Below are 25651 nucleotides of genomic sequence, written 5' to 3' on the forward strand. Positions count from 1 at the left end.
ATAACGACCTTTCATTTGAGTTTTGTTCCTATTACCAAGTTTTCTTAGGTTTTCTGATTGATTTGCATCATATAGTTCTTTCATTTGATGTTTTCTTGTAGTTTTTCCACAGCCTTCAAGTTCACTAATGATACAATATGCTAACATTAAAACGTTTGATGTTTTCTTGTAGTTTTTCCACAACCTTCAGGCTCACTAATGATACAATATGCTAACATTAAAACGGTATCTTCATCAGCATCCAATTTATCACCTCAATATTTTGTGAGGCTTGAATATTTTCAATGACAAGGAATTGATTGAGATTTAAGAAAAATTAAGAGCTTTCTTAAAAGTTTTGATAATCTTGAAATCGTCCATACTTAAAACAAAATTTGGATCTATGGTATCAAAGAAATCAAAATGGCTTAAAGACAAAAGGTTTTATTAACGAAAATTGAATATAGATTAGATCTTATTTTATATACAAAAATCTGACATGGAAAATAAAAACTATCGATAAAATTTACTGCATGGAAATCATAAAAACTATCTCTATAAAATTAACTACTACATGTAAATCATAAAGGATGAGAATAATTGATACCTAATGTAATATATATTTATTATTTACATTCACATGCACAAATCAGCCCCTACACTTTCCCTACTCTTACGTTAGAACAATTAGTTTTAGTCTAATCACTTAATAACTTCATTTTTTCGGTGTTTTCTTGTTCCCAGTTGAATTTACAATTGTTGAAACATGAAACTTACGATGAAGAGGTCGAGGTTGCCTTGTTTTTCTGTTAAATCCTCTCACACATATCGATCCTGCAACAAAATTATATACAAATCCAATAAATTATCATCATAACATTTACAAAAAAAAAAATTCCAACAAAAAAAATTTATTAAATTCATACCTCTCCAAAAAATATGCTGAATATCACCGGTTGATAAGGCTGATTACAGAAAAAGTCACAAAGGTTAATAAAAAAAAAAAAAAAAAAAAAAAAAGTTAAGACACAAAAATTGCCCAAATTTGAAGTCTTATTGTTTTCAATTTTGGACCTTATTTCATGGTTTCACATTGATTTTTGTATATTTTGAAAAAAGTTTCGACTTTGGACTAGATAGAATATAAATCAGAAAGCAAAGGGACTGTTTTTGTAATTTTGTCTAAAAAAAAAAAGTTGTAAAAGACGAAATGTGTTAAATCGCACCTTTAAATATCGATGTTGCGGATGTCCCACAAGCTAAATCTCTCCTTGATAAATTCCATAGAAAATGTCTTGGAACATCCATTGGAACATCGCTAGTTTCATCATCAGCAAATACCTGAATAATAATTAAAAATATATATATTATATTTCATGATTATGTTGGAAAAATATAAAAATTTGGAACTAAAAAGATGTTTAAAAAAGATAAATTTACCTCGTTAACTTGAAAATATGTCCCATTGAGAGGAAATTTCCCTCTATTTGCAGTTCTACAAGGTATCTGTTCATTAATATATTAGTTAGAAGAAACAAATTTAAAAAAAAAAATAAGTAATAATAATGTTTTAATAGAGAAAATGGAAGTTTAAAGAAATCCTCACCAGTATTGTTCCTTTAACTGTTTCTTCTTCTATATTTTTGGATGAACTGATTTCTGTATATTCAAAACCAATATTAAAATTCTTCAAAAAAAAAAAAGTAAATAATTTTTTACCAAAAAAAAAATTAATACCTGGCCATATGGCAAGAAGATATCGCGATGGATCTTCTTCTTCCCTTTCATCAAACTATATTTTTATAAAAAAAAAATTAATTTTCTATTCCAAAAAACGTTATATTTTGAGCATTAAAAAAATACGTACCCCAGCCAAAATCGGATGAAAATCCGGGAGCTCATATCTGTATTTATTAAAAAAAAGATGTAATATATGTGTCGAGAAAACAAAAAAAAATAAAGATTTAAGAATATATTTTTTTAAAAAAAAAAAAAAAAAAACGTACACAATATGTATAGTCCTCAACTTTCCTGTATGCTTTATAGGTCTTACTCTTACACGAAAAGAAGCAGCTTCACGACTCAAAGCAACAATAGCATTTGACACGTCATCAGTCTCAGGAAACGACAAATTATTCTTCTTATTTATCGTCTCCTTCAATGTCTCCTCAAATTCCTGTGTGCTTAATCTAATGGTTGGAATTTCATCTTCTGATTCACAAAAATAATCTTCAATATCAGGCAATTTCACTTCCACATAAGGCTCTGGAGATGGAGGAATTTCAATTATCGGTTCACAATTTTCAACATAGGAATTTGAATCACAGTCCTTCATGTCCATGTCAGCAACCACCAGTGGTGGCGGTGGTTCTACTGGCGGCAATGTTGGCGGCGGTGGTGCTGGTGCTGGTATGATTGCGGTGGTTACAGTACTACTTCCTTTTGGTCCGGGAAGTGCAAGCCTAGCACTACATTTGGAAAAAAAAAATAATAAATAAATAAATAAATTACAAAAAATATTAATTAAATTTTATATTATATTATTATTTATAGTAATAGATGTGACATACCTTGCAAAAGCACTTGCATAATGTCTGCATTCAGCTCGCATGGGACACGCGTTACAATTTGGATTTAATTTTGTGCAAAACACCTATAAAAAAAATATTGATATTATAAACTTTATGAAATAAATAGAAATAAATAAAGAAAAGAAAAAAAAAAGATAAAGAAAAGAAATGAAAACGTACCTTTCCAAATGTGATTAACTGATAATGTAACTCGTACCTATATATTCAAAAGTCAACACAAGTCTTTCAATTAGATTCGTTGTAAAATAGTAAAATAATGAATAATTTAAAGAAATTGATTATTATTATTAATTATTACAATGTTTTTTGATCGAGAGTGCATAGTCGAGGGTAGAGGTATTTTTGAATTGTGTCCACCATTGGGTATCTGAAAATAAAATAAAATATTATAATATTAATATAGTTTTGTAAAATTAAATAATAAAATATTGAATAATACGTGAAACTTACGAGTTCAAGAGATGAATTTGAACTTGTTCTGGGAGAGGTTGAAGTGGGACCCACCCTAGACGTGTGGCCACCCGTCCAACATTTGTGTCAACCTTCAAGGACAAAATGGAAGGGTAATATTGTAATTTTGTAATTTGTAAGGAAAAAAAAATTGAAACACTTACGGGAAAAGCATTATGATGTAGTGTTAGAAGGCGTACACACTCCACGCTTTTTAAACCGATTCCCGGTATACTCAACAAGAACTCCCTATAAACATATGACAAAATTACCAATCTACCCCTCTATATATAATTATTTTAAAATTAATTCACTTACTTTGCTTTATCTGGTGGGATATCTCTTAACCACTCGAGATCAATAGATCCATGGTCTTTAACCATTCGGTTTAAAAAGTCCTGAAAAAAAAAGGTCAAAAAAAAGTCAACTTATGTTTTTCTGTTTATTTAAATGTAATTAAATAATTTTTTTATAAAAAAATAATATTAATATACTTTTATTCTTATGGCTAACACGTTATTCATTCCACGTTCAACTATAAGATTAGCAATTTCTTGAACTGGAGTATTATAAACTGCTTCCCAATCAACTGCATCCATGAAATCTTCATTAATTTCTTTTTTTCCATTTTGGGAATAAATTTCTCTGAATTTTTCCCAATCTATTTTCACTTCCTCTTTTTGTTCTTTCTTGCTTTTCTTTTTTCCTTTTTTCTTGTTGACCACTTTGACTCCTTGTTCCATGGTGATTTCGGATTCGAGACTAGAAATTGGGGCAACAATTCTTGCCTCGTCTTCAATAGTTGACTTTTCTTCTTCAATGGTTGACTTTCCTTTTTTGTTGCTCTCATGGTTGTTGACCACTTTGACTCCCTGTTCCATGATGATTTTGGATTGGAGACTAGAAATTGGAGCAACAATTCTCGGCTCTTCTTCAAAGGTTGACTTTTTTTCTTCAAAGGTTGACTTTTCTTGTTCAAGGGTTGGCATTTCCTCTTCAAGGGTTGGCATTTCCTCTTCAAGGGTTGACTTTTCTTGAACATGGCTCTCATTTAGTGCTGACTTGCTACAAAAGTTATTGAGATAATCGGCCTCCTCTGTCTCTAGAACCTTCCGGAAGGTATTTAGATTTTCATCAACAAATGTTTTGTCTTCAAGATTCGAAGCCTCACTTTCTTTGCTCTTTGACTTTTCTTCTCCAAGGGTTGACTCTTCTACAACTTTGCACTCATCTAGTGCTGATTCATCGATGTTATAGAAGTTTCTAAGACAGTCCACCTCAATTAGGTCTAGAAGGTTCCGGAAACTTTTTGGATTTTCATCAATGCATGATTTATCTTCAAGATTTGAGGCCTCTGTTTGGCTAAGCTGTGTATTTTGAGTCACATTGATTTCTTTATCATATGAAGTAATTGTATTTTGGTCAATTTTGTTATTATTAAAGAACCCTTCATATATTTCTGTATTATTTTTGACTGATTCTTGACTAATGTTGACTTCAAAATGGTCAACAACTTCTTTGTTCTTGGTTGGAATCATATTGATCTCATCAGCATATGAAATACTCATATTTTCCTCCATTTTGTTATTATTGGAGAACCCTTCAACTATTTCTGTATTACTTTTGACTGATTCATGACTAGTGTTGACTTCTTCATCATGGTCAACAACTTCTTTGTTTTTTGATTTGACTGGAAATCTTGCAGCTAGACACATGAAAGCAGAGCTGAAAAGAAAGATTATTGTTAAGAAATTATTCTTTAAGTAAATTACAAAACTAGTCCCTCCACTTTCTGATTTGTACATGTTGAGTCCAAAACTGATACTTTTTTCAATTTTGGTCCTAATTTCAAGGTTTCACATCGATTTTGGTCCCTGAAAGGCTGGAAGCTTGAAATAAAGACCAAAATAGATAAGAAAGCTTTAAATAAGAACCAAAACTGAAAAACAGAAGTTTCAATTTTGGACTAAACATGGTAAAAATCAGAAAGCATGGGGACTATTTTTGTAATTCACTCTTATTCTAAAAACATGCTAAATTTAGCAACACTTTCCTTTCTCTCAAACGGGAAAGATGAAATACTTATTTTAGACATTATGAATATCAAAAGGTTTTAAATTTTTTTCGAATTTGACAAGGGCAAACATTTATATTATTCAATAATCAATGGGATTGCATGTAGAAAATTATTTAATGGCAAATTATCAATGGCATCACATTTGACACTTTCCCTTTTTCTCAAACTGAAAACATGAAATACTTATTTTTAAAATTCTAAATATCACAACGTATAAAAAAATCGAATTTGACAAGGGAAAAAAACATTTCTCTTGCTAAATAATCAATTGGATTACATGAAGCAAATCATTAAAGGGATGTTTCCAAAATCACATTTGAAATTCAAGATTTATAAAAAAACAAAAATAACATATTTATACCTCGAAAGATGATCCGTTACATTTTGAGTTAAATAAACACCAACCACTGAGTCCACCACTGAACCTTTCCATGGTGAAAATCGCCTATTACCTGTTTCAATTTGACCAAAAAAAAGACCAAATTTCAAGAAAAAGCACACTAATTTATTTCAAGAAAATCAAGATTTACCTTGAATAAGATGCATTTTGGCAATAAATGAGTCAACCCTTCCACGAAATATATTTCTTTGTCTTTCCCACCATTCTTTTTTATCATTATCCATTTCTTCAAAGGGTTGACTTCCATCATTCTCCATTACAATTTTCCAAACTCTCTCCGACTCTTCATCAAGGTCAACCTTTACAAGAATCTTTTTTTCTTTTTCTTTTTCTTTCTTAGGTTTTGTCTTTACAAGGGCCCTATTGTCATTATTTCTTACCACAATCGCCTTGCATTCAGCATTTATGTCTAGTTTTGCTAACTTCTTTGTTATAATCTTTGTCATTTCTCTTAAATACAATTTACTATCTGCATCAAACATAGTAAAACATATAAACAACAACAAAATCCAAATCCCATAAGGAAAGTGACCGAATAAAGCAGAAAGCAGATACTAGCAATAAAGCTGACAAGAGTAAAAACTAAAAAGGTAAATACTTCATGTCCTCAATATAAGATATAATAAGTTATTTGATAATTTTGACAATGTAAAAGAATGGGTGATCAAGATTACCTTTTTGTTTGGGTATCAAACTTTGACTTTTACGACTTTGGTCTCTTTTCCTACTTTGACTTTTACGATTTCGGTCTTTTTTCAAACTTTGACTTTCAAGAAGTGGGACCTCTTGTGCTTGGAGCCAATCTAAAGCAGCAAGAGTGTTTTCAACTCCTTGAACATGCAGGGGTAGAGAGGTAAAACTGTCAATTTGATGAATAGGAACCTCTTGTAGTGGGAGGCATTCAGTCATTTGAAGAAAATTTTCCTCTTGACATAAAAGGAATCTTTCATCATAAAGAGATATTGCTTTAGAAATAGGAAAGTCAACAAGATTCTCTCTTCTACGAGTCTGCAATATAGATCGCTTCTTTTTCATGGGTGAAAAAATAGGAAGAAGAAGAAGATTGTTTTTTGCCAGTTTTTTCTTGAGTTTTTTATGTGGTTCTTTCTTCTTCTTGTTATTATCAAGAAACTTGAGCAGCCAATTTGGATTTATAGTCACCTTTTTTCTCATCTTCCTTTGTTTCTTGAAAAGTTTTGGAAAATTGGGTCCACTTTTTCTACTACTTTGTAGACACTGATCTAATCTACACTTCCTTTGGTTTACTTGCAAGGTAGATGTCTTTGAATTTCTTTTCTTTTGGCATTTATAGACATAAACAAACCTTCTAACATGTTTTTTAGTTTGTTTCAAGCTTTCTATAACCGAAAAATCCAATCCACAATGTTGCTTGTTGTTATTATCACCCAACAAATCCTCTGAAACTTCAAGTTCAACACTCTTCTTCTGAAACCTACTTCTCCTTTTTGTATTTCTCTTAGAAGTAACAATCCTACCAAAAAAGTCATAATCTCCATTGTCAAAATTAAAGCTCAGATGTTTATCATGTGATTTTGATTCTCCTTCATAGTTTAAATCCAAACGACGTTTGCATGGAATCATTGGAATAAGAGCATTTCTTGAAACCCTAGAAGCTTGTTCCACATCTTCAATGTTATAATTCATTGTGTTTTGCATACAAATGGCTTCTTCATGTAGTTTTGACATATGATGAGAATCTATTTGGTCAACATAACTGGTTGACTTTTGCATACAACTTGTTGGTTCTTTGAATTTCTCCTTTCTTGAACGAACACTCTTTTCATGTACACGATTTGGAGTTACAGGTTTTGGGGTTTTGGGTTTTGGGGTTTTAGGTTTTGGGGTTTTAGGTTTTTGGACTTTTTTTGGCTTACTATCATCATATACTTTAGGCCTATGTTTTTTCATTCGGGTTCTTTTATTTGGCTTCTTGTTTAAGTCAATGCCATTGTTACGCCTCTTCCTACTATCTTTTGTCTCAGATGGAGAAGGAACTGAAGGAATTGAGTTGTCGATACCATATTGTGACTCATTACTCTTTGTCTCCTCTTGTATACAACTTGTGTTATCTGCACAAAAAGAAACTATTTCAAATTTTCAATATATTAGACAGATTTAGACATTAAAAGCATCTTAACTAGAATACCATACAAGATTGCATCATATGAATGATATAGATTGTAGAATAAAGTAAAGAAAGTACTATGCTTTGACTCTCAAAAGTCAAAAGGGGAAAATCGGCACTGATTTGCTAACAAATATACTAAACTAATTCAAAAAAATTGCTTACTTTGATCAGTTGTAGTACTTATAGGATCCTTTCCAGCTACACCCAAAACAGAAGACCCCTTATTTCCATTATCTTCCAGATATTCTGTAGTACCCAAAGAACTTGTACATAGAAATTCATCATTTATATTTTCCTTTTCAGTCCCTCGTCCAGAAGTTGATGCTACCTGAGTGTTATGTCCAGACCTAGCTGGAACTGGCTTTGCTGGGGTCAGAGGTTCGAAAACACCATATATCTCCATGGAATCACCCAACCATGTACCTATTTAGAAACCCAATTAAAGATAAAGTGAGAAAAATACAGTAACAATATCGTTTAAATCAATGCAGTTATTACACTCCCAAAAAACTTTGAAAATCTAGTAACCATTGAGTCATTAACACAGATTTAAAACTAACACTTGCAAGTTACAAGCATATGTTATGTAATCAAAACAGCAGAAACGCGGATAATGTAGAAAAGATAAAGTAGAGTGGGGATAAGTGCTTTCTACTTCGAAGCAAAGTGAAGCAACATTAAATCGATTCGAGCTATGATCACCCACAGACTGTCAAATTTGTTAACTTTTTCAACAAAACTACTGGAAAAATCGAACTGTTTGTGTTTTCATGGGTTTTTACTGATTACCTAATCTACTTCGAGAATCATCAAGGGGGAGAGACGAAGAACAATGTGTGTGCAAATTCAAAGTAAGCTGTGCGAAGCATGAATTGAAGTTAGGGTTTAAATTAATTACTTACAAAGATTTTTGGGAGCGAAGATTTTAGCGAGAGTACACCACAGCGGAAAGTAAAGGTAAAACCCCAAGGTTTCTGATTTCAGTTGCAAGGTTGAATGTTGGGGGATAATAATAAAGGAGACGCCGTTAACGCCTCAACGGGTTGGATATGGCTATTTTTCAACCCCAACACATCCCTCTTTCTTCGATATTTAATAGTTATTTGCATGTAAGTTATCTTATTTAATTAATAGTATTAAAAAGATAATTACATGAATGGATAATCATTTATTCATTCTTTTGTTTATCTTATTTGGACTTCGATCCTTAAGAAGGTGTTTGTTTTTAATAGGTAAAATATATGTATATTTATAAAAAGATGTTAACCACAAATCTGCAACGTATATAAAAATTATTTTTATTTCTTTAAATTGTATGCTTAAATATAGACAAATCTTTAACAATGGTTCACGTGGTCTTCGACTATGGTCATTATGGTTTGAAAACTCTTTATGAATCGTCTTTTTGGTTCATTCCGTCAAATTGGAGTCGTTAAGTGTCATCACGTGCAAAGCATATGAGGACAATTTCATCAATTCATTTAACCCCCTCTTATTTAATGCTTGTAACGTCAACATTTTTCAATCCATCTTCTTCATCCACTTCTCAAATGGTGCTTCCCCTGTGTCAAACTCAACATAATGGTGGTTTGTCGATGCTGAGCTTAAGCAATGAAGATGACATCGTGGACTGATCGTAACCCAAATAAGTAATTTTGGAGTTGTTCAAGGTTTGATAGGAGATGTGGGTTCTTTGGGTGTGTTGACCCTCCAATGTATCCTACAGAAGTGGTAACAATTTCGGGCTTGCTTATAGCCATGAATAGACTCCAATATATTGCAAAACTCCTAGAGTTTAAAGTGTTAGAGATGAAATTACTCTTATTTGGTTCATGGGTGTTTTTTGTTTGGTATTATTACACCCATTAATGTTTTAGTTTGTTTTGATGTTGGTAGTTTGATTTCTATTGAAGCATGTTGTAAGAATTTGCAAAATTACAGTAGTTTTATTGGGTGGGAATGGAAATGTATTTTTGGCTATATTTTGTGATGCAAAGGTTTATGTACGTATGAAGTCAAGTTTATGTATGTATGAAAATCAAGTTAATGCAACAAAGAATTTATTGTCTTCAAAGATTTCTATGAAGGATATGGGGGAGGCGGATGTAATCCTTGGAATAAGGATTAAACGGATGAACAAGGGACTTGCTATTACACAGTCATATTGCATTGAGAAAATTCTCAAACGGTTCAATTACAGTGATTGTACACCTGTTAGCATCCCTATGGATTCAAGCATGAAGTTGATGCCTAATAGAGGTAGATCAGTTTCTCAACTGGAGTACTCGCAAGCTATTGGTTCAAGATTTACTTCGGTATTAGAAGGATATTCTGATGCAGTTGGATATCCAATAGAGAAGATCATTCTTCTACAACTGGTTGGGTATTTTTGCTTGGTGGAGGTGCTATTCAATGGGCATCTAAGAAGCAATCTTGCATAACTAGTTCAACAATGGAATCTGAGTTTATTGCCTTGGCTGTTGCAAGTAAGGAAGCAGAATGGTTAAAGAATTTGATTTATGAGATTCCATTGTGGAAGAAACCGATTTCACCATTATCTATTCGTTGTGATAGTGTTTCTACTATGAGTAAAGCTTATAGTCAAGTTTATAATGGTAATTCGAGACATATTGATGTTAGACATGGGATGATTAGAAATCTAATCATGGATGGTGTGATTTCGATTGAGTTTGTAAAATCACAACAAAATTTGGCGGACCATCTCACTAAGAGTTTGGCGCGAGACTTAGTGCACAAGTCTATTATAGGGATGGGCTTAAAGTCCTTATAAATTCTTATGAATGAGACACCCAATTCCCCCTCTAATACAATGTTAGAGGTTGAATTCAATGAGGAAAGCTTATTTATATGAATTGGAACACACATTATAACTATCCCAAGGTACGTGTGTTTGAACCTGTAGAGACCAGGATGAATTTGATTTCTTAATGATTCTTTTGATAAAATGTATACAGGTACATGAATAAAAGAATCACCTATATGATCGTGAAGTGTAGCCGCACTTCAAAGAGCTTGGGGGCTTGGCTTTTATACGATAAAGAATGGATTGGGACACACGACTTTATAACTAGTGTCAAGTTATTTTGTTGAGATGATTGTAAAACTAATGTGTATATTATCTTTAGATATTCAAAAGAGTTGCTGGGTTCAATCTTTAAGATCCCTTGATTTCTCGAATGTTTGAAATGTGTAATATACTAACATGAAAATTCAATCGTATCGATATTTTCATTTATACATTAGTTTCGTTTTCTTTTTGTTTTAAGGTTGTTAATTCAAGGTTACACTAAAATAGGGGAGGATTGTTGGTGCTTTAATCACCAAATATATTTTAGTGTAATGGATTTAACAAATGTTTCAAGAATAGTGTTTTAGTTATAATACAAGTTAGGAGGTGTGGGAGTGCACACTTGTATTTACTAAACATTGTTAGTACCGAACCCTGATCTACTGTGTCAAGTCGGGGGTCCCGTTCTTTAGAGATGCAAATTCAAGGACTGGTCTGTCCTTTCTAAAAGATGTAAACTGTTTTCATTTATCCGTTGAGTGGATAAATCCGGGAAATACAACGACTTCGTTGAAACACAGAAAACTAAAAAACGCTTTCTTCTTCATTCTCTCTCAAACTTGATTATGTGTTTTGTGCCTAAAATCAGAATCGTTTCTTTAGGAATTATCCTAGTTTGGATTTCGTGATACCCAAGACAATTAGGGTCGAAATATCAAACAAGGAAAGTGTATCACACGATTCCTGTTTGTGATCTAGATTTCCTATAACCCAATTCGAAATTCCCCAACAATTATCTTTTCTAGTTTCAAAATGTAAGGTCAAAATATTATAATTTTGGGTTGTAACCCACAAAATGGTGAAATACTAGAATGTACTCATTTTTGTTAGAAAAGTTATATTTTTGTAAAAAAGCTGCAAATCATAATTTTCCTTATGATTTTATAATGTATATTATGTTTTATTTTTGTGAGTTTTGCATTTCCTAACTAATATATCACAAATAGTTGTGTAAAATCTAGTAATAACCATATCTCATGCAAATAATGTTTTATATTTACCATGGAGATGAAATACGCAAGCATTTGTATAAAAACTAAACTTTACTTGTATTCCCCCCCCCCCCCTAAAAACATGAAAAACTTGAAAATATGGGGGGTATGAACTCACCTTGAGTGGATTTGTGGGTTGTTTGAAGAGATGGTGTGAAGATTTCCAAGCCTAGACTCTTGAATGAGGTTGATGAACTTCTTGAAAATGATATTATCCAAAACCCAAGGACTAACTTGAAGGAAGAAATTTCTTTGAGGATCTTGGACTTGTTCTTGAGAGAGGAAGGTGTATGAAGATGAATGAAGATGATGATGTTGGTGGAAGTGACTTTCGGCCTAGATAAAAACAAGGACCATACTTGAAGACAAATAAAAGTTAAGGACCAAACTAAACATTTATAAAAACCACATAGATCATTTTTGAAGATTTGTATTACATATAAACAAAATTGCAAAAATGGTCCCTGTGGTATGCATTTTTTTTTGGGGGGGTTTAGTCCAAACCCCGATTTTTTTGGGTTGGTGGTCATTTTGAGCTACTCTGCTTGCAGTTTTGGTCCTTGTCCAAACTAAAAAGACTATTATACCCTTAATGATTTTATTTTTCATTTTTTTTTCAATTTTTAATAATATTATTATTATTAAATATAAAAGTGGGCCCCTCTTTCTCTCTCTCTCCCCTGTGACCCCACCTCTTTCACCCATTTTCCATAACTCTTACCCAGTTCTTGAATTATTATTCCATTGTCGGGAAATTGACTATCTCCTCCATTGAAACCCTTAGACCAAACTACCGCAATGTAACCCACCTAAATTATCAAGATTTAGGGTTTGGTTATTGACATGGAGGAAGAGAAAAGGGACGACAACAATGTTGTTAGGTTTACTAGTAGGTGATGGTGATGTTCGTTGTTGACGGATGTCAGCAGTGATCTAATTTTCGTTTTTGGAAATCAATTCACATGGAAATCAATTCACAGGTTTGCACTTTAACATACACCGACACACACACAAACATTCATTGTTATGGGTTTGCTCTTCAAGAACAACATATGAAATTGATTGAGAAGTTGAAGACATATCAGGGGAAAAACGATTTCGAATCTGTCAAGATTTAACCACATCGATCTCTCAAGATCCAATCTCGGTAAGCCCTAATGCAATTTGAAATCAATTTCGAATCTGAAATTGATTTTACGTGTGAAATCGAACCATGGATATCCTTTCTTTATCTTAGTTGGATCGATTAATAAGTGTGTGTATGTGATTTCGATCGCAACTCTCAATGATCCCCCATTTCTTTTTTGATTTTGAACGAGAAGATGGGACAAAGATGGAGATTCAATGTCTCTTTCTTATTTCTTTGTGAAATTGATAAGCAGGTCTCAAGTTGTGGTGGTTACACAGCCACGAGGAGGGGTGTCGACAGAAGGCTATCCCCGGAGCCTTCATTCCCTTTCTGTTGTGATCGGCAGAAAAACGTAAAAAAGGATAGTGGTCTTCGATTCTCTGTTGATCCGAGAACAAGGAAGCATTAACGGAGGCGGTAGTTGGTGGCGACAGAGGTGTTGGTGGTGACGATGGCAGCCCCTTGGCTTGCCGATGGAGTTGTTCTTGATGGTCACCGGAAATGCATCCACCTCCGATGGTATTTTTACCATAAAAATGAAGAAGAAAAGGAAGAAATAAAACTGAGAGAGAGAGAGAGAGAGAGAGAGGTGGGCCCCATAATTTTTATTAATAAAACTTTAAATTAAATAGTAAAAATCATAAAAAATGTATGAGAAGGGCATTTTAGTATTTTCAGTTTTCTGGGGGACCAAAAACTCAACGAAACTAGCTTAAAAGGACCATCAATCCAAAAAATTCGTGGTTTGGACTAAAACCCTCCAAAAATGCATACCACGGGGACCATTTTTACAATTTTTTCTTACATATATTATATATAATATTAAAAACCAATGTCAATAATGACATTGGTTTTCAACTTTAGTCTATATATATATATATATATATATATATATATATATATATATATATATATATATATATATATATATATATATTTGGTTCTTAGTTGGCATGTTTGGTGATTTTTTTTTTCTTTTAATCATTACTTGGCAATGGTATGTTTAGTCTCGATAGACTCTTTTTTGGTCCTTACTTTGGCAAGTTGGGGCTCTTTCGTAAGTTTAGTCCAAATGCTTAACGTTTTTATTTTGACATGTACTCATGTTGAAGGTTTAGAGAATATTATATTGGATACTAGGTGTGAGACCCATGTATTACATGAGTTTATTTAAAAAAAATTAAATTTAAAATTTTAACAATTTGAAAATTTTGAATTTATAAGAAAAATGAGAAATTTTTTGAATTATTAAAATTAATGAGGCTTTAATGTATAGAATACATTACATATATAAACCCTTTCTAATAAATACCTTACATATATATTACCTTATATATTAAATGTGGAACTTTAATTTAATAAAATGAAAATTTTAATAAAATGACATATGGAAAATAGAAAATTTAAAAATTTTAGAAAATGACATGTGTCTAAATGAATAAGAAGAAGACATATGACAAAAAACCTTCATTTATTATAATAGATTTAGAAGGCCACACATCATTTGGTGGTTGTTCCTTGACCTTGGTTTTGATATTGTATCGTACACCCTCTTATTATAAAATTCCAAACTTGGTTGTTTAAGCATTAAACAATAGAATGAGACCCCAATTTTCCGCAACAACTTTTAAAATGATTAATTGTTTTCAAAATATAACTTAATAAATTTTAACCCGTACGATGAATGCTTCAAGCATCTAATGCCACTTATGCAAAATATGAACTTGAGGGACACTTTGTAAGGACTTGTAAGAAAAAGCCACTCATATGAAAAGAAAAGGAATTAAATGAGGAAGTAGGCGACGATGAAGTGGAAACTTAAAAGAATATTTTGAATACAAGTTTGAAGAAAAATCATCTTTTGGGAATGCATAGTGAGTGATGAAAAATGATGAACATATATTTTGAATGCCTTTTTGCTCTTTTTGTTTGGCCTTTTGCCATTTTTGGATGGACATGATAAACTTATTATGAATGTCCTTTTTGATACATCTATATAAAATATGATGCTTTATTTTGTAAAACAAACCCCACTCCAAATGTAAATAGATGACACCCTTTGATAGTAATGAAATCATGAAGTTTTTTGTATTTGTTACATAGTTATGTATATGTGTTTGTTTATGCATTCCAATATATGTTTATGTAGTACACACATGCAAAAAGTGTAGTATCAAAACAAATTTGGATATAAACATATGTTTCTCACTCTTTCTCAACTATTACTTTAAGAGTCCAATTATAGGAAATAACAATATACTTTGATGATTTATTTTTACTTAGAAAATCTACTTCCTCTTTGATTATATGATCCAAGGGGCACCAAACCACCCCATAAAGGCCGAGTTCAAAAGCGCGGGCAGCTTTGGCTCAGGGTTTTTCATCATCCAAACAGTCAACGACCACTGCGACGTCGTTTGACCCCGAATAACCAGACACCTTATATTTCTTTCTCAGATTTTCAAGGAAGATCACCGGAAAAAATGGTGCACACTGCATTCGATTCGCTTGAACTACTCAATGGTTGCCCCACGAAGATCGACGCGGTTGAATCCTATGGCTCAAACCTACTAGTCGCTTGTGCCGATGGATCTCTTCGAATCTACGGCCCGGAATCCTCCACCTCATCCGCTGACAGATCTCCACCGTCCGATCGTCATTCTAAAACCCTAGAATTGAAGAGGGAACCATACGTGCTCGAGAGAACTGTCAATGGATTCTCCAGGAAGCCTATGCTGGCTATGGAGGTGTTGGGGTCTAGAGAGCTTCTGCTTTCTCTCTCCGAGTCAATTTCGTTTCATAAGCTCCCGAATTTGGAGACGCTAGCGGTGATTACGAAGGCGAAAGGAGCTAATGCTTACTCGTGGGATGATCGCAGAGGGTTCTTGTGCTTTGCTAGGCAAAAGAGGGTTTGCATTTTCAGACACGATGGTAATTTGTCCTGAAATACTAAGCTTAATCGCTGAAATCTTTATCACAACTTTCAATTCTTCTGTAGGAGGTCGTGGATTTGTGGAGGTGAAAGAGTTTAGTGTTCCAGATACAGTGAAGTCAATGTCTTGGTGTGGCGAGAATATATGTCTTGGGATTAGAAGAGAATACACGATATTGAACGCCACCAATGGTGCACTTTCAGAGGTCTTCCCCTCAGGAAGAATTGCTCCACCATTAGTGGTGTCTCTTCCATCTGGAGAACTTCTTTTAGGGAAGGTACTGTATACAGTATACACTCTTTCTTCCTTCTACGCCATCTTCTTTGAAATTTTACATATGTGAATCAACACTCTGTTCTCAGGACAACATTGGAGTTCTTGTGGACCAAAATGGCAAGCTCCTTCAAGAAGGCAGGATCTGTTGGTCTGAAGCCCCTGCAGTAGTTGTCATTCAGAAGCCTTATGCTACAGCTCTTTTACAAAGACACATAGAGGTATTGTAGATTTTCTTATCTTCTTTATTATCTGAGGTTAATACTTAATAAACTAATACATTATTCTTATCTTGAGGTGTCCAGATACGTTCTTTACGAGTCCCTTACCCATTAATACAAACAGTTGTTCTTCGTGATGTCCGCCTTATTCACCAAGGAAACAATGCAGTGATTGTTGCCCTAAACAACTCCATTCATGGATTGTTCCCTGTTCCTATTGGAGCACAGGTTTGTCTGAAATCCAGAAACAAAAGCAATGGCCATTTATGTAACTTCATCAGTTCCTAAATCTTTTATCACAATGCAGATTGTACAATTGACAGCATCTGGAAACTTTGAGGAAGCTTTAGCATTGTGTAAGCTACTTCCACCAGAAGATTCAAACCTTCGAGCCTCAAAGGAACAGTCAATTCATATCAGGTAACATTTACCATTTGTATGGAGGGTATTCTTGTAATCTTGTCATTGTCATTGTTGATTTGTTGTTGTTCTCTGTTTTCTGTTGCAGATATGCACACTATCTGTTTGAAAATGGGAGCTATGAGGAAGCCATGGATCATTTTGTGGCATCTCAAGTGGAAATAACTTATGTTCTTTCTTTATATCAATCTATTGTTATTCCAAAGTCATCAGTGGTTTCTGGACCTGAGAAGTTTTTGGATATGAGTGGTGAAGTTTACTTATCAAGAGCTTCATCTGGTGTGTCAGATGACATGGAAACTTCTTCAACTTCTCAAACACTGGAATATGATGAAAGCTCAGCTCTTGAATCCAAGAAAATGTCTCATAACACATTAATGGCATTAGTAAAGTTTCTACAGAAGAAGAGAAACAGTGTAATTGGAAAAGCAGCTGCTGAAGGAACTGAAGAGGTTATATCAGATGCTGTTGGACACTCCCATGAAAGCAATCGATCCAAAAGATCAAACAAGGTAACAATTTAACATTATTTAAAGTGAATAGTATTAAAAAAATTTAACTTTTTAAATTTTTTATTTTTAGGGGAGAGTCAACATGCCCCTTGACTCAGGTGCTAGAGAGATGGCATTGATATTAGACACTGCACTTCTACAAGCTTTGCTTTTAACCTCACAATCTGCAGCTGCTTTGGATTTACTAAAAAGTTTAAATTATTGTGATGTGAAAATATGTGAGGAAATATTAAGAAATGGAAACCATTATTTATGTTTATTAGAGCTTTATAAATGGAACTCCATGCATCGTGAAGCTCTCAAGCTTCTTCATAAGCTAGTCAACGAGTCAAAATCAGATCAAAAGTTCAAACCTGAGATGATAATCGAATATCTCAAAGTAAGTTTTCCTAACTTTTTAATATCATTATGTATAAACTTTTGTATTGTGTATTTGAATTGTTTTATACTTTTATGCAGCCTTTATGTGGGCCCGACCCAATGCTTGTTCTGGAATTCTCAATGCATGTTCTTGAAAGCTGTCCAAGTCAAACCATTGACCTGTTTTTGACTGGAAACATCCCTGCAGATTTGGTCAACTCTTATTTAAAACAACATGCTCCCAAAATGCAAGCTATGTATTTGGAATTGATGCTTTCAATGAATGAAAATGGAATCTCTGGGAATCTTCAAAATGAAATGGTATGTTATGTTGTTGCTCTTTTAATTTCTGAGAGATTGTTTAATTATTTTGATTTAGAATGTTTGTTTGTGGTTTACTTTATAGGTGCAAATATATCTTTCAGAAGTGCTTGATTGGTATAATGATCTGATTGGTGAAAAGAAGTGGGATGAAAAAAGTTACACAGCATCAAGGAAAAAGCTGTTATCAGCATTGGAGGGTATTTCTGGATATAATCCAGAGATTTTATTGAAAAGATTACCTCCAAATGCTTTGTATGAAGAACGTGCAATCTTATCAGGGAAAATGAATCAACATGAACTTGCATTGTCCATTTATGTTCATAAGGTATTATTATTATTATTATTATTATTAGGGAAAAGGAAAACTCCATAAAAGTCCTTATATTTTGGCCTCATAATCGGTTTAGTCCTTATTTATATATTTTTTATTTGATTAAGTCCCAAGAACCGGCAATTGTAATGATTTTGACCCTTTTATTTTGGTTGACTGGGCATCCCGCTTTCAAAATTTATACACTTTTAGGCGAGATTTTAAATTTTATTACAAATTTGGATAACATTTTACACTTTTGGCCTAAATTTTAAAATTTTGTTACGAATTCATCATAAGTTTAGTTTTTTTTACATCCTTATTTTTCAAAGTTTAGGATGAATTCGTAACAAAATTTTGAAATCTGGGCCAAAAGTGTAAAGTTTGGACCAAATTTGTAATAAACTGAAAATCAGGGACAAAAGTGTAAATTTCGTTACGAATTCATCATAAAGTTTGAAACAAAAAAGATGTAAAAAAACTAAATTTATGATGAATTTGTAATAAAATTTAAAATCTGGGCCAAAAATGTAAATTTTGAAAGTGGGATGCCTTGTTGACCCAGAACATAAATTTTATTGCAAATTTGGTCCAAAATTTACACTTTTGGCCGAGATTTTAAATCTTATTACAAATTCGGTCCATAACGTTACACTTTTGGCTAAGATTTCAAAATTTATTACAAAATCATCATAAATTTAGTTTTTTCACATCTTTTTTTTTTTTTTCAAAATTTAGGACAAATTCGTAACAAAATTTTGAAACCTGGTCCAGAAGTGTAAATTTTTGACCAAATTTTGTAATAAAACTGAAAATCTCATCCAAAAGTGTAAATTTCTAAAGCCGGACGACCTGTCGACCTGCTAAAACGATTAAAATTACCGGTTTTCATTACTTAATTGAATTAAAAAATAAATAAATACTAAATCGATCATGAAACCAAAATATAAAGACTTTTACAGAGTTTTCCCTTATTCTTCTTATTATAATAATAATAATATTTTGTTTCTTACTATTCCATTGAAATTTACATATATTCTTCCATATTCCAGCTTCATGTTCCAAGCCTAGCTTTATCCTACTGTGACAAATTATACGAGGCAGGACTTCATCAACACCAAACTCCAAAAACCAACATCTACCTCACGTTACTTCAAATCTATCTAAACCCTAAAAAAACAATAAAAAATATCGAAAAAAGAATCGCAAATCTCGTATCTTCATCGTCATCTCCAAGTCCTAAAGTCGGTTGGACATCCGTGAAAACCAAAGCAAAAGGATTAGGTAAAAAAATAGCAGACATCGAAGGCGCAGAAGATTCTAGAATCAGCCCAAGTGGAACCGATAGTGGGAAAAGTGATGATGGAGATGGAGATGATTTTGGTGAGGAAGTCGTTTCCAATATCATGCTTGACGAGGTTCTTGATGTGTTGGGTCAAAGGTGGGACCGGGTCAACGGTGCACATGCACTCAAACTTTTACCTAAAGAAACCAAACTACATGTAATAAAATTACCAACTTACCCTTCGTATCTTGTCTTTACTCTTTTACGTTACACAATGTTTTTGAATCTTATTTTAATGTTTTAGAATTTGCTTCCGTTTCTCGGACCTCTTTTGAGAAAGACGAGTGAAGCGCATCGGAACTTTTCCGTGATTAAGAGATTGAGAGAATGTCAGAACCTCCAAGTATGTTTGTGTTTTGAAATAGCATTGTACTTTTATTATTTTTAAATTTTTTTTTAATATGTGATTTTGTACAATGGTGTAGACGAAGGATGAGTTGTATAGCCAGAGAAAAGTGGATGTGAAGATCACGGGAGAGAGTATGTGTTCTCTTTGTAACAAGAAGATAGGGACTAGTGTTTTTGCAGTGTATCCAAATGGGAACACAATTGTGCACTTTGTTTGCTTTAGGGATTCTCAGAATATGAAGGCAACTGGAAAAGGGTCGTCCCTAAGGAGAAGATAGAAAGAAGAATTCATTTGGCTGTTGTTGCAAATTTAAGATATTTATTGTATAGGTGTGGTTATTGGTGTAAAGTGTTTTTGTGAAGAGTTGAGGTTTTTTTTGGTGTGTGATTGGGATTGTCTGTTTTGTGAAGTTTGTAGTTGTGTAGTTAAATCGTTGGAGAGTGGGTTGAAGGATTATGTTATGTGATTTTGATTGTGATAATTTTATTATATATTGTAATTGTAATTTTTTTAGAGACTAGTGGTTTTTCTTTGGTTTTATAGTTTTATGATGCATGTTTTAATTTTGTAATGTAGACTCCGTGAATGACTTGTAATGGTAACATAGTTTAGGTTTTTGTTAACGTTTAATCTTTTAAGTTATTTTTTGTCTCCATGTTACCATTTAACTTGTTTACACTCTTCACATTAGTCCTTATGAGGAGTTATGAGGAGGATGTAATGTCCAACAGTTCAAACAAGTTTAATGGTAATATGTGGACAAAAAATTAACTTAAATGATTAAAGGTGAATAAAACCTAAATTATGGTACCTTTACAATTCATTATCCCACATTTATAATTGTAAACCAATAGACCCAATGTCTTGTGCGATTCCAAATTTGTATATATATTTTTTCAGTAAATCGGCTCTTTGGTTTTATAGTTTTACTTTTAGGTGTGCTAAGGAGTGTGTGTCTGTGTTTTTTTTAAATGGCATTTAGCTTTTAATATTTAAGAAAAAACTTGAAAAAATAAAAAAGATTTATTCAATAGTAGCAGTTCTTAGCTTTTATTTTAAACAAAAACTCATAATTCAAAAACTACTACAACTAGCTTTCATTTATTCAATAGTAGCAGTTCTTAGCTTTTAGCTTTTCAAAGATTTTAACTTTTGATTTTCATGTAATTATAAATATGTAAAAGCTAACAACTATTTTTATACAAATAAAAATTATATATTTCAATATCAGCTAGTTCTTCAAACACATATTAACTCATCAAGTGCAAAGATGACGTGACAATGTCATATAATGGTGAACATCACCATATGACAATGATGAAGTGGAGTTGTGATGAGGTGCCACTACGACTTACAACCTTAATCTTAATAATTCATATTTTTAGTGAGATTTTAAATGAGTATTTCTAAATACACGAATTGAATTCTAATTGCACGAAGAATTGATTGAGGGGATATGTGTCAGTAACAAATTTTACTATTTTTAATCTATTAAATTAAATGTGCCTCGTTGGTTATTTAAAACAATGTCACTTTTTAATTTACATTAAATATCCTTATATTTATATTAATTTTCAAATAAAATCTTATACTTTTTAAAACTTAATATATATATATATATATATATATATATATATATATATATATATATATATATAAAAGTGATTTATCGATACAAAACAGAGACCGCATTTCTATGTCACTGCAAGAAATTGTTTTATTTATAAAGATCTTTATTTATTTATTTTTTACTTTAGAAACATCAAAATCGTACATATATAAATTTGCTAAATTAAAAAAACAACTTTTTTTATTTATAGATATCTTAATAATTATAAATAACAAAACATAAACTTGATTTTGTTAATTATCAGCTATTATAATTGTAGAATTGTTACAAATACTGTGTGTTGCAAATGGAGAAATATAGGAATTCAGGCGAGCAACATAAACAGTTCCCATCCAGTAGACCGTGATGATCTGCTGTGACGCAAAAGTGACAAAATAGTAGGAATTGAATATGCTCAATGTGAATCAACCTTCACATAATGATCACCTCTAACAAGAGTAATAACAACAACTCTACGAGTTGAGATGTCTTAGGGACCAGGCTATAGTGGAAAATATGTTGATGGACTATTTTTGCTTAGAAGAATAACCATTACACTATACTTGTTAGCAATGAGAAAGCTAATGATTGGCATAATCAACCAACGATCTTTTAGTGCGAAACGTGATCCATTGAAATTCAACGAGTGATGTATGGTGTTTAAATTGTAATAAAAAATTTGTGCGTACTTAGTTGGGTGTGCTAACAATTCATTCTGTAAATCTAAGCGAATTTGACGTCAATTATCTTAACTATAACCGAGACACGCAGCTCTTCCACGAAATCCACAATTTCCATCTCCCCTCACGTTTTGTATGTTTGTGACATATGGATGAAATTCATACGAAATTTCATTCATAAGCGAATCTGAATTATACATTACTTGTTCTTGGTTGAAGTACGAGTTATGCATCGATTGTTCCTGATTAAAGGTTGAGTTGAACATTAGAGGTTCTTGGAACGAGTACGTATTGTGCCTATCCGGTTCCTGGTTTAAATCAAACAAATTAGACCGCATATAATAAGGCATATAATTAGAAATACTATGTCTAGACGAATATTGAGTCGGTGGCGCTTGAGTTGGTTGATCTTGAGGTGGTATCTTGAGTTGGTGGGTCCTGGTTTAAATCGATATGAGTTTACTTTCATTAAAGCTATTATTTTCACTATTTCATTTGTCTTCATTAGATGAATATCATCTCTCTAAATATAACAAGAGAAAAACACACATTTAATAAAAAAAAAATAAAAAATAAGAAAGGTTAGTACAAATACCTAATAATATGTGTCACTGATCCATTCTTCCCAACTTGTCATTTAATAAAATCTATATTTATAACAAATATCGTATGTTTGCTTTTAACGAAAGAAAATGACATTGCAAGTGGCTTTCAGTTTAACAAATAAGAAATATCAATAACTGAAACCAAATTTTCTTTTTTATCACTTCTATTTTTGTTAGTGGTTCATATTTTATATTTCTTATTTAACAAATTAATTTTTTTATTAATATTTAAAAATATTTATTAATATTCATTATTACTCTTTTTGTAAATATATTCATGAGATCATTTTAATTATACAACTTTTATGATTAAATAATATGTTTCCATTTGTTAGTTTTCCAATTTAATAAAGTTTCAAGGGTGTAAGATATAAATTAAAAAAATCTATGGTATTTTCTAAAACTACAACTTAAACTGGATGTATAAAATTGTAATATTACATTTTATCAATAGATTGATCGGCACACATATTGACATGATAATTCAACCTTATCAACATGATCATTAAACCATATAGTGATACTAAAATTAAAAAATTATTCACATATATTTTTAAAAGTTGTAAGATTATTAACATATATTTTTATATACGTATTTCATATAACTAAAGAATAAAAAAAAATAAGGGTTTATTTTGTAAGTTACGTCTAAGTCTGTAGTCTAAATTAAAAAAAAAAGGAAAAGGATATAAAAAGAATTGAAATTACGAAAATGACAAGCCTGATAGGATTGATTTTGCATTAATGAAATTAATATAAGGATTGTATTTCCTTGTATTAGTTGATTTAGTTCGAGGACCCATCTTCTTCTACTCTAATAAATGAAAATCTTTTTGCCACATGTCACACTCTTATTGATTTGGCCACATGTCATTTTGTGGTTATTTTCAATTAAATTTTTTCCACATGGCATTTTGTGGTTTTTTTTCATTTTATCAAATTCCACATAATATTTAAATGTAATCTACTCTAATAAATAAAAATCTTTTTGCCACATGTCACACTTTCATTGATTTGGCCACATGTCATTTTGTGGTTATTTTCAATTAAATTTTTTCCACATGACATTTTGTGGTTTTTTTTTCATTTTATCAAATTTCACATAATATTTAAATGTAATAATTATAATAAACTTTAATAATAAATGGATATCAATTTCATTAATTGACTTGCCTTTTAATTTAAAATTTTGTAAATCAAAAACTCATTAGTTTCCTTTGTTTATTTATCTAAATTATGTGTTTAAATTTAAAAAAGAAAAAAAAAACACATTAATTTTAATAATTCAATATTTTTTAATTTATTTTATAAATTCAAATTTTTAAATGTTTAGAATTTCATATTTAATATTTTCTTTTAAATGAACTCATGTAATAAATGGGTTTTACATCTAGTTTTAAATACACGAAATATGTAGTGTATCTTTCACACCAACTAGTCATTTTATTTTATTTTTAATATAATAATATTTTTATATAATATGAATCGAGTATTTTTTTAATGACTTAATGTTTTAAAATTAATCCCTTATACTTCTTATAAAAGTTACATTTAATACCTTTTATTTATTAACTTTTAATATATACTATTATCAATGTATTAATTGGATAATAAAAATATTAAGATTTTTTGTTATTTTAGACGTATTATTTTTGACTTCTAATTAGCGTAGTATTCGGTCGGTTTTTTGGATTTTTAGTTTAATCGTTTCGGTTTTATTGATTTTTTACATTTTAAAACTAACCAATACTAAACCAAATAAGGTTCGGTTAATTGGTTTTGGTTAATTCGATTACGGTATATTCTGTTCGATTTACCGGTTAAATCAAATAAAATTTAACATGTAAAATTAAATATTAAACTAAAATAAATAAAAACTTACTGAACTTCTAACAAATGAAAAAATGCACTAACACATATTACAACTTTAAAAATCAATATATTACAACTTTATTAAAACTTTGTTACAATGTTATTTGTCTAAAACAACATGTTCACAATATGATTAGTGGCCAATAACTTCTCATATACATCTAGTCGATCTTTATAGGGAGTCCTCCATTCAATGTAACTTTGATGTAATGATTGTAATTAATATATCCAATTGCTATGGCAATACGTTCATACCACCCGTGGAATAGACCGAAGTGGTAGGTATGTCTAACCTCGTGTGATAGTTAAAATATGTAGTATTACATTGTAAATTGAAGCAACGAGGATACACATATAGTCATTATCATCCAATATTCTTCAAGTGCAGGACTGCTGAAAAAATTTAAAAGCGTTGTAATTATTAGACCATTATTCGGTTCCAAACATGCCAACATATCCTGTCTTGTATTTCTTCAACTCTTCAATTAATTCATATCGAAAATTGATTAATATATCGACATTTTCCATTGGCGGCGAACAAGAACGCACACGTTATTTGTTAGGTTTTAAAGGTGGATCAGCATGACTTTTTCCAAAAAACTTATTATTTGAAGAAGGACTGTCATGAGTATTTTGGAGATTTTCATATCCGTGTATATACTACCACGATCACATTTAAATAAAACATTAAAATCACGTTTAGAGTTTTTTTATGTTGATAGCATCCAATCTATTAAGTCTTTATGAGAATTGAACAACCTTTCTGAATTAAAAAAAAAAGTTAGAGACCAAGCTTGTAAATTACCCCAAACCAAAGGGACCATTCATGTAATTTACTCATATTTTTATGGGTAAATTACTCCAATCGTCCCTCGTGCATATGCCAAAAAGCACGTTCAGTCCCTATTTTTAAAAATTAACGCGGACCATCCCTGAGTGTGTTTTTTCTTGCACGGTTAGTCCCTCCGCCTATAAAAAGACCA

The 25651-nt window shown here is 31.6% G+C and overlaps 2 protein-coding genes across 4 annotated transcripts; one reads left to right on the forward strand and one right to left on the reverse strand.

Annotated features, from left to right (window-relative positions):
- Positions 1-519: 519 nt before the first annotated feature.
- Positions 520-8699, reverse strand: LOC145093061 (DNA glycosylase/AP lyase ROS1-like). 3 transcript variants are annotated; one of them, XM_079031104.1, is made up of 20 exons: positions 8549-8699; positions 7809-8069; positions 6172-7602; positions 5628-5966; positions 5459-5549; positions 3515-4745; positions 3339-3418; positions 3185-3269; positions 3021-3112; positions 2869-2937; positions 2730-2766; positions 2550-2632; positions 1986-2447; positions 1847-1883; positions 1717-1771; positions 1586-1638; positions 1420-1485; positions 1206-1320; positions 906-944; positions 520-813 (listed from the first exon to the last, which is right to left on the reverse strand). In XM_079031104.1, the coding sequence occupies exons 2-20, from the start codon at positions 8047-8049 to the stop codon at positions 695-697; spliced, it is 4725 nt and encodes a 1574-aa protein (XP_078887230.1). In that variant the 5' UTR covers positions 8050-8069; positions 8549-8699; the 3' UTR covers positions 520-694. The 3 variants fall into 3 exon arrangements, with proteins under 3 accessions (XP_078887230.1, XP_078887229.1, XP_078887227.1); XM_079031103.1 differs by having other exon boundaries at positions 1586-1771; positions 6172-7587; XM_079031101.1 differs by having other exon boundaries at positions 1586-1771.
- Positions 8700-15197: 6498 nt separating this feature from the next.
- On the forward strand, positions 15198-20415 carry EMB2754 (Vacuolar sorting protein 39). Its single transcript, XM_079031105.1, has 12 exons — positions 15198-15786; positions 15854-16065; positions 16151-16282; positions 16367-16510; positions 16590-16702; positions 16791-17214; positions 17285-17593; positions 17674-17895; positions 17981-18223; positions 19261-19710; positions 19798-19896; positions 19979-20415. Exons 1-12 carry the CDS (start codon positions 15339-15341, stop codon positions 20177-20179), a joined length of 2997 nt encoding a protein of 998 aa, XP_078887231.1. The 5' UTR covers positions 15198-15338; the 3' UTR covers positions 20180-20415.
- Positions 20416-25651: the final 5236 nt, after the last annotated feature.

Source organism: Lactuca serriola, chromosome 3, assembly GCF_051521515.1.
Source record: "Lactuca serriola cultivar US96UC23 chromosome 3, Lser_US96UC23_V15, whole genome shotgun sequence".
NCBI classification, from domain to species: Eukaryota; Viridiplantae; Streptophyta; class Magnoliopsida; order Asterales; family Asteraceae; genus Lactuca; species Lactuca serriola.

What these genes read in the sequence shown, in the direction of transcription:
- EMB2754 (XM_079031105.1), top strand. Translation starts at nt 15,339, where the DNA reads ATGGTGCACACTGCATTCGATTCGCTTGAACTACTCAATGGTTGCCCC. An exon ending in TTGCATTTTCAGACACGATG is followed by an intron (nt 15,787 to 15,853) that starts GTAATTTGTCCT and finishes ATTCTTCTGTAG; the next exon opens with GAGGTCGTGGATTTGTGGAG. An exon ending in GAACAGTCAATTCATATCAG is followed by an intron (nt 16,703 to 16,790) that starts GTAACATTTACC and finishes TTTCTGTTGCAG; the next exon opens with ATATGCACACTATCTGTTTG.
- LOC145093061 (XM_079031101.1), bottom strand. Translation starts at nt 8,049, where the DNA reads ATGGAGATATATGGTGTTTTCGAACCTCTGACCCCAGCAAAGCCAGTT. An exon ending in CAAAATGCATCTTATTCAAG is followed by an intron (nt 5,550 to 5,627) that starts GTAAATCTTGAT and finishes AAATTGAAACAG; the next exon opens with GTAATAGGCGATTTTCACCA. An exon ending in CAAATTCATCTCTTGAACTC is followed by an intron (nt 2,938 to 3,020) that starts GTAAGTTTCACG and finishes TTTTATTTTCAG; the next exon opens with ATACCCAATGGTGGACACAA.